At 38.0% G+C, this 17,524-nt stretch overlaps 1 protein-coding gene across 12 annotated transcripts in view; it reads left to right on the forward strand.

The window, feature by feature from the left end:
* The window catches only part of gramd1b (GRAM domain containing 1B), a 406,068-nt gene that overhangs the window by 337,168 nt on the left and 51,376 nt on the right, over positions 1 to 17,524 (forward strand). For 7 of the 12 annotated variants that reach the window (XM_033049646.1, XM_033049640.1, XM_033049641.1 and 4 more), the window contains one exon: positions 5,520 to 5,543. The exons of 4 other annotated variants lie outside the window; for them this stretch is intronic. In XM_033049646.1, coding sequence (XP_032905537.1) covers positions 5,520 to 5,543 — 24 coding nt within the window. Of the gene's footprint in view, positions 1 to 5,519; positions 5,544 to 12,145; positions 12,769 to 17,524 lie in introns of those variants that run through there. One more of the 12 variants, XM_033049652.1, reaches the window with a different exon arrangement.

The following is a 17,524-nucleotide window of genomic DNA, read 5'->3' on the forward strand; positions in this document are numbered from 1 at the left end:
TTTTGATGCCCGTTGTAAGGTTCTCAGCTGCAAAATCTCATGCGCCCCATTGACACCTAATTTTCCCAACAAAGATTCGGTTTTATCCACCTCTCTGTCAAGTCTTAGATTGGGCCAGAGAACCTGGCTATAGGTGTGCTCGTGAAGTATTTTGGAGAAGATGGCATCAAACCGCCAGAAATTCTACCCATCCCTCCCACCACCCCTGACACATTGGCTGAGTCCTGCCATCACAACATCAAGTGTATGGGGACTGATGTGTGAAGATGGGAAGGTTGCCAGTGCACTCAGCAGCAAGTGACTTCACCAATCTGGCCATCCACAGCACTCAAGCAAGTTTAATGCCGTCAGTTTATGGCAGTAACTACAGATCAGAGGATCAGGCATTTTACCAAACAAAGACATCAGCTGTATTGACACGCTAGTCAAATACAGTTTATGCAAAATGAGGTGCATGGGGTACTTTTGAGAAATAAATAAATACTCTTTTCAGAGCCATACCTATAAAACCACAGCTTATGATTATTCAAACTTATGCCAAAGAAAGATGAGTTCATACTCTATGGTGTGGAGTAAATTCAAATATTAATATTCTACACACGTGTTAGAGCAGTGACTGTTGATTTATGGTACCCCAGAGAGAGGATGCTCCTTGAGAGAGATGACTCTGATTAGTACATTTCAACAAGTACCTTGCTTTGACTGGTGTGCAGTCTGTTGAATTGATGCGTGATCTGGCCCTTCACAAAATTAAAAACTAGGCGAGAATGGAGCTCAGCCTTCTGGCAATGAAATGGAGCATATTGCATTTTGCTTCAAATAACTACAGATTAAAGTAGTTAATTGCGATAATCACATTGTACTAAGACATTTCTTTTCAGGAGCATTATAAAATATATAGCAACCTCAAGTTTGGAACATCCAAAATGATTGCATCTGCACCTGAGTCTTGGGACAGCATTTCAGAATTTACCCTAAGGCCCAATAATTATCAAATGCTTAGTAATTGCTGACACTCTGATTCTAATTAGGGTGTGTTTAAGAATGTGGCCTTTTGATATGATTCTAGTCAAGCTAGCAAATAATAAATGGAGCAGATGGGGGCTGGATCATTTAGTTTGTCACATTAGGAAATAACAGACTGCCTTATTTTTCATTGCTCATAATTTAATGGAATATGCCAGATTACATGTCTTTAAAATATTGCACTGGATTAAGGCTGGAATGGCTGAATACTTCAAAGATGAAAAATTGCTCTTTACTGCTCCTCCTTTTGTCGGTCTATAATTTATATGGCCTCTTTCTTAAGTAGATGTAAAACTGTGCACAGAATTGGAAATATCAGATCTTTATGCCTGTGAAGATACAATAATTACATGTTCTATGTTCTATAAGCAAATTCTGTAGGTGGTGTCAATGTCTGCATATTTGAAATGCTCTGTTTGAACCTATTGTAATCGAACAATAACCCTTTCTGGCTTAAGCCCTCCCTTCACCACCTCCAGTTTAAATTCCATTTGGAATATTTTGGAGGACCAAGAAACCAAGAACCAAGAACCAAGAACAGAACTAGATTATTAAGCCCCTTGAGTGTGGTCAGTCATTCATTTAGATCAGAGCGACCCAAACTCTGAGTGCAGCAACTTCCTGATTAGGCTGCTGAAGGACGTTTCACACTTTAATAATCAGAACCACCTTTATTTGTAGTAAAACTGGCCCTTCTTATGAGGTCTCCAAGGAGAATTGACCAGAATGAGGAAGAATCAGGTACATTATTAGGATGGGAGGTTGAATAGATGATCAATGGTAGGGGATGGTCGAAGCATTAAGATGAGATCCAAATATTTGGAGTGCTGGTGCATTGGTCCATTGGGGCAGATGTAGGTAGTCAGACATGATTGGAGATGGGGGCTGTTGGGACAGCTATTTGCGAAACAGTATATGATAATGTTTGGTGTGATGGAGCTGAAGAAGTTAGCAGTGATAGTGTGAGTCCAGACGGGCAAAAATAATGGAATGGTAAAGAAGGAAGATGGACACATTGGCCTGTCAGGCAGTGGCCTGGCACCTCTTTACCTAGTAGAGATTTGGTCACAATCTTCTGGTTAAGACCTGGTTCACTTTACAGCCTATGATTTTCAATGTGGAGCTGAAAATGTCCCTCTACTATTTGGTTTAATTTGGAGATACAGCATGTAAGCAGGCCTTCCAGCCCCCTGAGACCATGCAAACCATCAACACATGTTTACAAACTTGTTCAATGTTATCTCACTTTCTCATCCATTCTCTACATACTTGGGGCAATTTACAGAGGCCAAATAACCTACAAATATTCATGTCTTTGGAATGGGAGAGGAAACCAGTTCACCCGGAGGAAACCGCGCAGTCATTGTGAGAACGTACAAACTTCTCATACAGCACCCGAGGTATTGAATCCAGGTCTTTGTCATTTTGAGGCAAGCTGCTCTACTAGTTGCACCTCTCTGCTGCCATGAACTGCACACCTTTGATCTGTGTTCATTTATGCCTTTATCCAACAGAAAGATGAGTGATAGACACAAAGTGCTGGAGAAACTCATTGGGTCATCAGGCAGCATCTCTGGAAAAAAATGATGGTTGACGTTTTGGGTCGGGACCCTGCTTCAGCTCAGGGTCTGAGAGGGTCCCAACTCGAAATGTCACTCATCCGTTTTCTCCAGAGGTGCTCTCTGATCCGCTGAGTTACTCCAGCACTTTGTATCTATCTTCGATATATATCAGCATCAACAGTTCCTTTCTACACAGAAAGATATGGGTCTTGTCTTGAAAATATATGCATCCAAAGCCTTTTGGAAAATCAGGTCTGAGTGCACATTGGAATTGAAAGAACAAGTTAGTGTTGATTCAACATCTAAATAGTTTATGTAATATTTAGATTATACCTCTTTAGTGACCCATGAATTATATCCTCCTTCTGATATCTTACAACAATAACTATTTTGCATGTTTGACCCTAGAAAATGAATGTAGTACTGTTGCAAGAAGGACAATACTGGTTGAGCCTTATCTAACATCCTCACTTCCGAGAAACAATGGCTAGAAGTGGTTGTTGTGGATGATTTTCTCAGACCGTTGATTTTATCCCTTTACGTATCTCAGCAATGACCATAGACTGAATGATGAAAGAGCAGGCTCATATTTACTTGAGCCAAGAGGTTATTCTGCTCAAACTAGTGGCAGTAATGCCAGTGCATGTTATTGAATTAACTACATACATAATAAATACAACTGCGGTGCAAATAGACACAAAATGCTGGAGTAACTCAGCAGCTCAGGCAGCATCTCTGGAGAGAAGGAATGGGTGACGTTTCAGGTCAAGACCCTTCTTCAGAAACGTCGCTCTTCAGAGATGCTGCCTGTCCTGCTGAGGTACTCCAGCATTTTGTGTCGATCTTCGGTTTAAACCAGCATCTGCAGTTCCTTCCTACACTTGCTGCCTGACCCGCTGAGTTACTCCAGCATTTTGTGTCTATCTTCGGTACAAAACCAGCATCTGCAGTTCCTTCCTGCACATTGGGTGCAAATTGTGTTCAAATTTGTTTTATGAATTTGCTGTTGTCCATTGAGACAACATTTTCATATTTCACACCGTTATAGAATGGCATGTTTTAATGGATTAATTTGCACGTTCATAAATTCCATGGCCATCTTTATACCAGCTGAATAGTTCCTGACACTCCCTCTTCTTCCATTTCCTATAAGGCAAGAGGTAAAGAAGTCTCAAAGTGCATACCTCCAGATTCAGGGACAGTCTCTTCCCAGCAATTATCAGGCAACTGAACCATCCTATCACCAACTAGAGAGTGGTCCTGACGTACTATCCTCCTCATTGGAGGCCATCGGACTATCTTTATCGGACTTTACTGGACTTTATGTTGCACTAAATGTTATTCCCTTTATCCCGTATCTGTACACTGTGGACAGCTTGATTATAATCATGTAATCTTTTCGCCGACTGGATAGCACGCAACAAAAAAGCTTTTCACTTTACTTTGGTACATGTGACAATAAACTAAACTAATTAGTCTCATATGAGCTGTGAGCATGCTCTTTGGGCTCCACATGATGGAAAGCTGAAATAAAAAATAAAGACAAAGATCAGGCATTACTTAGCAGGAATGTATTGCATAGGGTTTGGACCTTTCAGTATCATATCCTGGTGGAATCATTAGCACACTAAAAGCTAATGCCATTTCTGTTTATTGATTGTTCGTAGTCATTTTATTTCTTGCTGATATTTATCATATTATTTTTTGCATGACTGTTCTTCAGTCATTGGCCCAGAATATACTTGTTTGCGGCAAATTGCTTAGCTTTGCAATTCATTTGGCATTTCCTACTTTTGAAAGAAAAAGATTTTCAGTGGAGGCAAACAAGATAAGTTCATATAAGTTTATATATTCTAACCTATGCAAATCCCTGATATTTATTTTTCATGAACATTCCCAATTCATTAATTGAACCTAACTATTCCTTTTTTCAGTCCATTTAATTAACTTTAGCAGTTCATTGATTGTTCTGGTTGATTGATTTCCTTATCATTGTACAGCTCCATTTCATTGATTTTACTAATCCAATTATAGTCCCTAAATTTTAATATCCCTAATTTCAGATCCCATGCCATTTGATTTACCCAAGCCCTTTATGGGCCTTGTATGTTCCCTGTCAATTGTTCCCATCCACTGACTTAACTCTTATGTTACAGGCATTTGATTTTTCTAATCATTGATGGGTCCCTTCCATTAACTTCTGAATTATTTGAATATGCATCAAAGGAAGCCTATTTCATAACCTGTGCTTCATAAAGCAATTACCAATGTATGTAATCTGCTGCTAATTATGTTCTTGATTAGTACGGGTGTCAGGGTTTAAGGGAGAAGGCAGGAGAATGGGTTTAGCAGGGAGAGATAGATCAGCCATGATTGAATGGCGGAGTAGACTTGATGGGCCGAATGGCCTAATTCTGCTCCTATCACTTATGACCTCTAAAACCTTCTGAAGGTGGCAACACCATAATATCTTAGTGATCGACTCTTTCCAAGTCACCCCAGACAACCTGGAAAATAACCAATGTCGCTAGCTTATAAAAATATTCAAGGTGAAAGTAAAAGCTGGAGTCCCTTCTATTGTAACCAGAATATTATTTGAACGTTCGAGAATGTTCTGATTTTAATGAGTGGAAATGGTTCTTTTGTGCTAAATTTCAGATTTATGTTTCCATTCCTCCTATGAAGTCAGAATGTTGTTCAAAACAGCTTAATCTTATGCAGAAGATGGGAGGATGTCTTTCCAATTGAACACCCCCTCTAACAGAAATTTAAGTTGTTGCTAGTGTTGCAGATCGTGTTTCAAACACAGCTTTTTGTTGTGCAGTTTCATTTTTATTTTGTTATCTTTATACCTTGAACCATGCCTGTATTGTAAAACCGAATCTTATATCTCCTTTCTCTTTTTCTCTATAACTTTCCATGTTCCATTAGCATGAAAGACAGCACATCATGAGAGTAAGCACCGTCTTTATTTTTGTTCATTTATGAGATCATGTGCACTTCAGTAACATTGTAAAGCTGAGCATTACAATCTCTTTAAGAATTTGTAGCAAGCATCTTGTGACATTTTCATTTAATTAGATGGATATTTTTTTTGAAAATGTTTTGGGAGTGACCATATTTGAATGGTTTTGGAAAGAATATTTGGCTTTGATTCAGATTATTAGATGTGAAACTTAAATGACAAGGAGAGATAAACTTGATGAGTAAATTATATTCAAATTAATCAGTAATTGCTTATTCACAGTCTATTATATGTTAAGTTGCGTGACAAAATGAATAATTCTACCGATGGCTCAAAATGGACTGGAAATGTCATTGATTAATAGAATATTACGATACTATTGTCATTAAAATAAGTTTCAGTTCTGAAACAAGTAATAATGAGGTTTACATTGTTTCTTATTTTACAACTTTTTTTCTTATAATTGCATTGATAGGGTTCTGTGTTATTATATGCTACTAATAAGAAATTGTGCATCTTTATTTCTTTTGATCAGTACAAGTTGTCTAGAATTACATTATATATATTCTATATACAGTAAACCCTCGTTTTAATGGACCTCATTATAGTGGACTGACCCACTAACGGTTGCCCCAACCAGCCTGAAGAAGGGTCTCAACCTGGAAAATCACCTATTCATGTTTTCCATAGATGCTGCCTGACTTGTTGAGTTACTCCGGCTTTCTGTGTATTAACCAGCAACTGCAATTGTTTGTTTCTACTACCTATGTTACTCAGTTATAGCAGACAATTGGCAATAACGAACACCTGCCATGGTCCGTTGTCATGAGGATTTACTGTATTTTGATGGTTATCAGTGTGTGACAGCTGTGCATCCACACGGAAACCACACATGCATTAATAATTAAAACAAAGCACTGCAGTTTTAATTATTTAATTACAGAAACAGGTCCTGCGGCCCAACTTGCCCATGTCGACCAAGATGCGGCATCTACACTATTCCAACCTTCCTGCATTTGACTCACATCCCTCTAAACTTTTCCTATCCATATACCTGTCCAAATGTCTTTTAAATGTTGTTACAGTACCTGCCTCAACTGCCTCCTCTAGTAGCTCTTTCCATATACCAAAATTATCAACTAAAATTACCTGGTCGAGTTCTCAAAACATGTGCAGGCCAACTGGCTGGAGTTTTTGCAGACATTTTCAGCCTCTCATTACTGAGGTTTGAGATTCCCTCATGCTTTAAGAGGGCATCAATAATACTGGTGCCCAAGAAGAGTATGGTAACATACCTCAACGACTATTGACCGATGCCACTAATGTCCGTTGTGATGAAGTGCTTTGAGAGATTGGTAATGGCGCATATCAGCTCCTAGCTCAACAAGAACCTCGACCCATTACAGTTTGCCTACCGCCACATCAGGTCAACAGAGGATGCAATCTCACTGACTCTCCACTCTGCACTGGACCACTTGGATAATAAAGACACATACGTCAGGCGGTTGTTTATAGACTACAGCTCGGCGATAAATACCATCATGCCCTCCAAGCTGGTTACCATAACGAGAACATGGGAACATAGCAATACAGGAATAAATATTTACTCCACTATCACCTGGATAGGACTGGTTTGGAGGGATATGGGCCAAACACAGGCAGATGGGACTAGTGTCGATGTGACATGTGTAAAAAGGAACTGCAGATGCTGGTTTAAACCGGATAGACACAAAAAGCTGCAGTAACTCAGCGGGACCGGCAGCATCTCTGGAGAGAAGGAATGGGTGACCTATTGGGTTGAGACCCTTCGTCAGACTGGTTAGGGATAAGTGAAACGAGAGATATAAACGTGACAAAAATTTAATTTAAAAAAAAAAGCTGGTTATCAAGCTCACGGAACTGGGTCTGCGCATCTCTCTGCAACTGGATCCACGGCTTCATCATCAACAGACCACAGTCTGTTCCAATTGGCACAATCACTTCTTCCTCAATAACAATCAGTACGGGAGCACCGCAAGGCTGTATACTCACTCTATACTCATGACTGTTTAGCCGAACACAGTGCGAACTCCATCCTCAAGACTGTTGTCGGACAAATTATAGATAGTGAGTCAGAGTATAGTAATGAGATCGATCGAATGACCAAATGCTATCCGCACAACAACCTGGCTCTCAATGTCAGTAAGACCAAGGAAGTGATTGTAGACTTTGGAAGAGGAGGGATGAGGACCCATAAACCTGTCTATATTGACGAGACGATGGTGGAGAGAATCAAAAGCATCAAATTCCTAGGCGTGTATATTTCTGAAGATCTTTCCTGGTCCCAGCACACTGATGCAATTATCAAGAAAGCACATCACGCCTCTACTTCCTAAGAAGATAACGGAGATTCGGTATGTCACAGAGGATTTTCTTGAACTTCTACGGCTGCAGAATAGAGAGCATATTGACTGGTTGCATCATGTCCTGGTTCAGAAACTTCAGAAACAGAGCAAAGAAGACTGCAAAAAGTTGTGAACACTGCCCAGGTCATCGCGGGTTCTGACCTCCCCACCATCGAAGGGATTTACCGGAGTCGCTGTCAAAAAGGCAGCCAGCATTATCAGAGAACCACACCACCCTGGCCACACGCCCATTTCACCCCTGCCATTGGGAAGAAGGTACAGGAGCCTGAAAACTGTACGGTTTAGGTTCAGGAACAACTTCTTCCCTGCAGCCATTCAGCTATTAAACACTACAATCTCATTATATTGTTTACAGTGTACTATGTTTACATATTCTGTTGTGCTGCTCCAAGTAAGAATTTCATTGTTCTATCTGGGACACATGACAATAAAACACTCTTGACTCTTGGTTTGGATTCACCACTTCACTGCAAGATTTCATTGCTTTTGTACTCCAACCTTTTCTAAACATCCAAAATCCCATTGTCTTCCTCTTGTTTATGTCCCTCTTGCCAATCTGCTGTAATGATATTGGAAAGGCCTGGAAGTGTATAAAAACAATGACATTGATAAAACGGAGAATAAAGAAATAAAAATTAGACTTTTTGTGTTTTATTGAATTTATCATAATTTTTCCCCAGTTACCAATTTTGCTTTTCAGATTAAGATTCCATCAAATTTTCTATCTCTTATTTATTGCCGATTTACAATCTGTTTCAGTTATCTTGAGCAAAGCACTTAAGTTTCTTAAAGTGACCAAAGAAAATGGTGTTGAGTACACAAGTGTGGGGTTACTGCTTGGCTGCAGTTGGCAAAATGCCTGCAGTACACTAGATTTGATTGAGTGAACTTGCGCTGCAGTTTCACACATACTCATTCACATAAGACTGAGTATAAAATCTCCCATGAATTGAAGCAAATAGCTGGAGCAGTGTCAGTAATGCTGGGTGGGTTCATATAATAGACAAAGGAAGTAAATGTCCTTTCAGTGGGAAACTGAACCTCAAAGCAGCTGTGTGACTTCAGCTGATTGGTGGTAATGAGCCTTTAACATGCCAAACATGGGTTAAATGACTGATTTGAAGCAATTGCATAGGAGAGGTGAGAAAAGCCAGGGTCCGGCTTTAGTTGACTGATGATTACTTCAGGTCAAGTAATGAACACTGAATTTAATTTAGCCAAGGACACGTGCAATTTGTGCCTCTGAGCATAATGTGATGAATACTCATGAATGGATTTAATCAATCAATATTTTCCCATTACAATCGAGGGGTGTGGTCAGTTTTGTAGACCGAGGATACTGTAGATTGGATAAATGGAATTAGGAACGATGTAACGGTTTGCGAATACTTTATCACAAAATGATTATCAGCAAAGATCGACACTGAAGATTCCACATTTTTACACTATGTAGATACGTGTTTAAATCTATGTGCACCAGCGATTACATGCATTATAGTTTTTTTTGTGATCATGAAGAGGATGCAATAGATATTTAGATTTGCTTTTGTCTCTGGAGTTGAAGCTAACTTATGAAGATTCAGCACTTAGTCCAATGAATATGTGATTAAATAATCAAATTCACTCCTAAAATATAAAATAGTCCTATAAATCATTAACAATTAAGTGTATTAATAAAGTTTCAAACAGACTCTACTTTAATGTACAGCATGCCCCAAAAGAAAATGTTTACAGCTTACTCACAAATTGCTGGCATGAGCAAATTCCAAGGACCTGTACTTCAAATTTGAACTGGTTAGTCAGCCATATGGAATTGTAATAAACTGTTTATTAATCTTGTACATAAAGTGCCAGAGACGATGAAGTGTTTCCATCTTTGTCCTTAGTTTTGAGCCAAGAATGGTGACTCATCAGCAATGGTAAACACCCTAGTATTATTGCAGCATGACAACTTAAGCAGCATTATCCAATAGACCACACTTTTAACAATTGTGCTCTTTATGGATTTGAACTGATTGCTTGGAGTTGCTAGCATTTTCAGAGCATAAGAGCAGATATAGTGGTATTTGAGAGGGTCCAATAAATCAAAATATCTTATAAAAGGAAGAGTGATAACATTACTCTTAAATATTAAAATCAACAAAACCATTGAATGAATTTGCAATTTCTCCAGGTCGTAAAACCAACATTGGAAATTATAGTGTTAGGTTGTATTTCAAAGTGAATTGAATATAATGGCTGAAAGAAGACATAATATACCAATTCTATTTTGCCATAGAGGTATTTTCTTGTATATAACCATGCATATTTAGTAAGTTTTATAGTTGGAGAGTTGCTTTCTTCATTTAAAGCTGTATCATAATATTTATACTAGAATTTTATAGCTGTTAAAGAAAAATGTTAAATAAATAATTTCATGCTTTTATGGATTGTACAGAGTTTGTAGGAAGCACAAGTTTTCACAGATGAATGATCTTTCTCACAAATGTACATCGAGCACATTAATGGTAAATGCAGTCTAAAAACATCATTGTGTTATTAACTCCTGGGCTGTTCAGCAGTTCCTTTTTTCACATAGCATTCTGATTCTGAAGATTCTCCAAGGTGGTCTAAATAGGGTAGTGAGTTGGAAAAGTGATATAGTAGTGCTTAGTATAAAATGCCACCACGGTCTGGTAGGGAACATGAAGAGGCTGATTGCCATTAAAACAAAATATCTGCTGGTGCTTAAGCTGTAATAAGCTGTACAACATTTTGATAACAACACTTGTCCTAATCCCCACATCTAACAGCGAACTATTGCTGGGATTAATTTAGATGGTAAGCAAGGAATTGATAGTTTTAAAACACTATTTTGAGAAGTTCAACCTTTTAGCATTAAAGAACATATCTGAAAAAAAGGCATTTATAACCCCCGGACAGTCCACATGTGTCTAGTTTCTTGAATGTGATAGGGCATATTTAGAAAGGTTAAAATGAATACATGGGATCTTAAATAGAGGCACAAGATAAGAAAATGAGGCAGTCAAGATGGATCTTTATAAAACACTGATCCAGCCAGAGCTGGAGATTTGGATACTATAATTTTGGAAAGATGCAAAGGACGGTGCAGGCGGTTCTCTATCTCCTTCCTGTTCTCCATGTCATCATAATTTGTGATCCGGCCCACCTCAATGGTCTCATCGGCAAACTTGGAGATAGATGGAGGATGAGCTGAATTTGCAAACAGCCATGAGCATATAAGGTGTACGCTTTTAAATAATAGGAGTCAATAAACTATTTGAATGTTTATTTGTTTAAAACCAGAAAATGCAGTTTGTTTAAAATGAGAAAATGGTAGAACAGCATAAAATGCGCAATGAAGGGCAGCACAGTGGCCCAGCAGTAGAATTGCTGCCTTGCAGCGCCAGAGCCTGGATTCGATCCAGACTACGGGTGCCGACTGTATGGAGTTTGTACGTTCTCCCTGTGACAGCGTGGGTTTTGTCTGGGTGCTTCAGTTTCCTCCCACATACCAAAAACATGCAGGGTTGTAGGTTAATTAGTTTCTGTAAATTGTCCCTAGTGTGTAGGATAAAACTAGTGTATGGGTGATCGCTGGTTGGCACGGACTAGATGGGCCAAAGAGCCTGTTTCCAAGCTGTATCTCTAAATTAAACTAAATTAAACTAAAATGATTAATCAGAGTAAAAAGGTTGAAATCATCAGTAATTAAAGTTATAGTGTGCATCATTACACACAGAAACTACAGTAAGTATACATGAAAGGGTTAAGTAGTCTGAAAAGATAAATAGTTGCACCCAACTGTTTGATGTCCGCATGTGCATTCTACACTTTATCTGGATTGTAATAAACTAGAACTGGAGTTTATTCACCGTGTGAACTTGGTGCCTTTACACACACGCAATAAACAATATGTCTCATTTTAGTTTCCTATGGTACTCTAGCCTCTCCATTGACTCATGTGAAGGAGTTTACCCTAGTAGCATGCACATGCTCGTTAGCTATTTGATAATTCATTATTCAGGATACCAAAAATCTCTCTTTTAGTAATTTACAATAAATGAATCACAGCAGATCAGAGGTTATTGTAATGTCTGTTTACGTACCAACGGGTGCCATAGTTTATTATTTGCTGACAGGTTAATAGTTAATATTGCCATCGCCCAATAGTTGGCACATGTTCATTGCCTGTGTTTGTTCAGGTTGTGGAACCATATCAAGCTCCTCCCACAGTAAGGAATCAGAACTGCTTATATATATCAGAACAGCTTGATGATCTTTTGGTATTTAGTTAAAAGTACAGAAAGCAACACTGTACAGTCATTGTTTAATTGTGTGAAATTACGTTAACTAGGTTTTTGGAACAGTTTTTCTTCCTCCTTGCTGACAGGAAACATCTGTGGTTGGCGATGTGCAAGAGCTGAGGTTACTATAGGACAGTGGATACGCATAGAATCAAGGCAGTCGGACATCTAATTTGTTGCATGTGGGAGTCAGGCTGATTCTGTCTTCCAACTTTACTGGTAACCAGCAGAAATAATTAAATTGAGAGGAAAGAAAGCGTCTGACCTAAAACTGAAGTTAAGTAGCAGCAGCAAAAAACATTTAATCAGAGAACTCGATTAAGAAGTCTGAGTTTAACCAAGAGTAAATTATGAATTTTGAAAATGAGCTGTATCCTGACTGGGACATCTCTTATAAGCCTCACGAGGGAACAGTGGCATGGTATCTGGAGAAGATGCGTTATTTCCCAGACAACCTTGATATCTGGATTGACCCAGATATGGATGATGAAGAAATCCCAGCAGTGAGTTAAATGTTAACTAATTTTTGTTATAAAGTATTGCTACAGGATGTATGAAAGTTTTCACGTCCCTCATTCACTGAGGAACCTGGACGATTGAAGCAAACACTGTTCGGCACAAGTAATAAATGTTAATTTAAATTCATCAAAGTAGAATTTAGATGTTTTAACATTAAAAAGGGATTTTTTCCCCCTGTATTAATACATTATGCAATTCTAGAAATAGCTTATTATACTCCAGATTGTGATTTGCCCAAGCTAACCGCTATAAAATAGTAGAGGATCTGTTATTAGGGCGTGGCCTTGTAAGTAAATGTTTCTAAGTTCTAAGATTTTTCTCCAATATATAAAAATCAAACTTTCAAACTATGAACTGTGTGGTGCAGCAGGATTGCTATTATAGTGTACTAACAGCCAACACTCAGTTCAAACATTTAATATTTCTAATGTTCTAAATTGTCTTTAGGTTTGTTAGCAATCCTAAATGCAATTCATATGTAGAAATGCAGCTTTCACAAACTGAAGACAGTGGGCTACATATTGGCAATCCCTTTTGACACCAAACAATTCACTATATGATGTATCGAGAGGTTGAATTTGCACAAGGGATTGCTCAATCATCTACTGCAACTTAAGCATGTCTTATGCTGCAACTTTGGAGGAATGGTGTTTATATTACATGAAGAGTTTCCACAGATTCTACATCAAAGCTACTACAAGTATCTGGGAGAAGTCTGCATGAATTCAGTCACACAAACTATGCTATGTTTCTTATTCAACCTTAAATAAAGATAGGAAATTTTCATATAATAATAACTAACATGATGTATTAGAATTTGCTACCTAAATGATGGTGTTTATTGATGTGTAAAATATCCAACAATGTGCTGCAAGAAAGAACCACCATGCTATTGCACACATGTGGTAAGCTAAAATGACAGCTTACTCTTTATTTTAAGAATTTGGATTTTATATGTGCTCCTCAGGTTATGACTGACCTGACTTATGAAGAATTGACCTCTTGCAAATTCTCCCATATATTTTTAAACTCATAACAACAATCAAAAAATGTTTCATGGTATTCATTAATGATTGATTGGATATAGTATGCATTCCATGAGTTTAATTATAAGCAGTGTTAAGGAGATTGTTGAATGGAATGATGGGAATATTGTTAGTGTATGTAAAGCAGAGAAAATTTATGTTTCTGACTTATGGCCTGCAGATAGATCCTTATGTAACCCATGGGACAGCCTGCACTGTAATACTCCAATAATCTGGCACATGCATGATTTTGTTGTTGCTAAATTAGCAAAGTTTAATACCCCACCACTATTTTAATTAGGTTTTTTTCAGATGTTACATGCCTCCGTTTATCAATGCCTTCTAATGTTACTCACTTGTCACCAAATGAATCAACAAAACTATAATTAGTAAAACAGTTTTCTATCTTCTTACTTGTTCAGTCGATAATGTTCTCACATTGCATGCATTGTGATGGAGGTAAGCGAATATTATGATGATGCAGAAAGCACCCAATTATAATCTGGATACCAGTATCATCTCGACTTTTCTCACAACAGCGAAGCAGCCATCCAGCACATTAATGACTCTCAAATCTCTTATTTTGATTAAATCATTTATTTCTCCGTACAATATTCTTTCTCATGTGCCATTGATGTCCTACCAGCAAGCCTTTGCAGGAGTGGGAAGTGATTGAAGCACCTGGGGAAAATCCTCACATTTATAGGAATCGTGTAAACTTCTGACTGCCCTGGAGATGAGGTTTGCAGCTGGGTTGTTGGACCTGGGAGGCAGCAATACTATCTGCTGTCTGCACATTGTGTGAACACCATTTTGAGTTGTAAAATTTATACCTAAAAAGGAGAAATGTTAGGTTTATAGAATCGTGTTTGCTCAAATTTAGAATTCCTTATGATCCTATGTGAATGATTATTCCACAACCCAAATCAAATTAGATCAGAGTTTGTAAAAACTAACAAGGCATCATCACATTTTTACTTGTTAGAATTTTTTCTCTATCAGCTGTATCTGTATGGTAATTATGTTTTGTTACATTTATTATTTAATAACAGTGCATTTTTACTTTTTGCTAGACAGGGTTATGATGCACTAAAAAAAACAAATGTCTTAATATTTATGATCTTTGTAATTAACCACAAAATCTGTACTCAGTGATTGATCTTGAATATGAGATCAACCATTAAATGAAATAAGTAGTGTGGTCAATCACTCAAGTTCAGAATTGATGATTTGTCATTTCAGGGCACAGTAGCTGAATCCTAAATAATCCTACAAGTGTTAGAGGTTATGGGGAGAAGGCAGGGGAATGGGGTTAAGAGGGAGAGATATATCAGCCATGATTGAATGGTCTAATTCTACTCCTGTCCCTTATGATTGTGGATGATCAGCCATGTTCACAGTGAATGGCGATGCTGGCTCAAAGGGCCGAATGGCCCACTCCTGCACCTATTGTCTATTATGACCTTAAATTACTTTGTGTGTATGAATAATTGCTATAAGCAATATTGTACCTGATATTCTATTCCAACTGCATTCTGCAGTTTAATGAAACTATAGGCGAGAAGTTAAAGGTATTAAACCAAATTAGAAGGGGTCAGGAACATAGTGATTACTTACTGGACTAATAAATCATCGGCTTGGATTAAGGCTCATGTTCAAATCCCACCACAGGAACTGGGTAATTTAAATACAGAAAGAAATTAAAGAAATACAGACTGAAACGTAAGACTGACCAAGAAATTATCAAATTGTTGTTTTAAAAATGGATCTTATTCACAAGAGAAGGAAATCTTCTCACCTGTGGAATTTAGATCCACACAATATGTGAAATGTTAATTGTCCTTGGTTCCTAGATGTATCAAATCATTATGCATACTTCATGAATATTGTTCATCATTGCCTTTTCAGGACTAGATTTGAAAAACTGAAATCAGAAAACTAAAAATAATAAAGCAGCTGGTAGCTTCATTTTAATAAAAACCGGGAACATGAAAGAGAAGCAGTGAGAAAATCAGAATAATGCAAAGTACTTTTCAACCACTATAAAGTACTCTTTCCTAAAAGGTTCTGCTTCCTTCAACTTAAAATTCAGACTGCTTTTTTACCAAGATTTATTTTACTCCTCTGAACATCATTGCAAAATAACACATTCTTTGTTTCCCTTTTTGAAGAACTTTAGGATGTTTACTGATATTAAAGCATTTTTATTGTTGATAATCCTCAAGGGAACTAGGGGCCAACAAATGAATGCCTGGGTTAAGAGTAGTTAATACATAGTTTCATTATTTACTACTCACTACAGTATGTTAAGGAATGCATTCACCTTCCAGTTATGTTGAGTTATGTCTGATCACAGTGTCTATCCAGTGAAGATTAGTGGAGCTTTTCAGTTTATGATTGCTCTCAAGCTAATGAAAGAGAGACTAATGCCACTTACTCTGAACTTTGTCCAATAGAGAGGTGAGCTTTCGAAAATGAGAGGCACAACAATAAGCAATGCCCATTCCTTCCGCAATTGCAGCCTGACCTGCTTAGTTCCTCCAGCAATTTGTTTTTTTTCTCCACCAGCAATCTCCTCGAAGGGGAACATCCTCACAGTATCTACCCTGAGAAATCATTTGAATTTAAATATATCAATGAAATTACCTTTTTTGTTAACGACATAGCACAAGCAGATTCTGTTCAATCTTTCCTCATGTCAAGCCCCTGGTGCTAATAATCAATCCCTTGAACCTTTGTTGCACCAACTCAAAGGCAAGCTAAAACACCTTTGAATAAGGAGACCATTACCAGATAAGGATTAACACTGCCAAAGCTAAACCTATTTATTCTTGTACTCCATACCCGTTGCAATGAAGGCTAACATTCCATGCCTTTTTAATTGCTATACCTGCATGACACCTTCCTTTGTTTCAGTAATATGTGCCACTGAACTCCATATGGAATCCAGTGGCAGAGAGAACAAACATATTAAACAGTCCCATTCTGTCAGTAGGTTTAAAACATTGTCATCTGCTGCATGTCCTTAAGACCACACTTACATTTAAACGGATAAACATTGGCAATTCCATTCCGACTTGTCAGTACTTGCAAGCACGATCTGGTCATTATTTCTACTCGGACTGAATTTACATTCCAATCTTCTGATTCAAGATCTTTTCTCACTACTGTTCTCGTATTATCCTTTATTCTCTGACCTATCCTCACCCCTCCTTTTCCATTCTGTCACTTTATTTTCTGCTGAATTATTATCATTATGTTTTCTGTCCCTGCTTGCAACACTCTGCTAGTCCAATTACTTTGAACTTTAAATTCTACATTTGTTCTCATCTGAGCATTCTCCAGCTGCATTTACTTCCATAGCAATCACTACTTAGTTTAATGCCTTACATACACCATTAGTTCCTCACTATGTCAAGCAACAACACCCCACCCAATTCAAGTGAAAGCCAATTCAATGGAGCAGCTCCCACTTTCCCTTGTGCTGGTTCCAGTGCCCCATCAAACAAAACCCCTTTCTTCCTTACCACTCTTCGAGCCAAAAAAAATAAATCTGATCTATTTGGCCCGGTAGGAATACCAAACGGATAAAGATTTGTAGAATTTGGAGCTAGCAATGATGATGTTTCCAAGTGTGATTGAGGCCTCTCTGGGTTGCTTAAAGTAGGTATGTTGCAAAGCCTACCTGAAGCGTCGCTGAAAATCTGTCGCTGCG

Source organism: Amblyraja radiata, chromosome 33, assembly GCF_010909765.2.
Source record: "Amblyraja radiata isolate CabotCenter1 chromosome 33, sAmbRad1.1.pri, whole genome shotgun sequence".
NCBI classification, from domain to species: Eukaryota; Metazoa; Chordata; class Chondrichthyes; order Rajiformes; family Rajidae; genus Amblyraja; species Amblyraja radiata.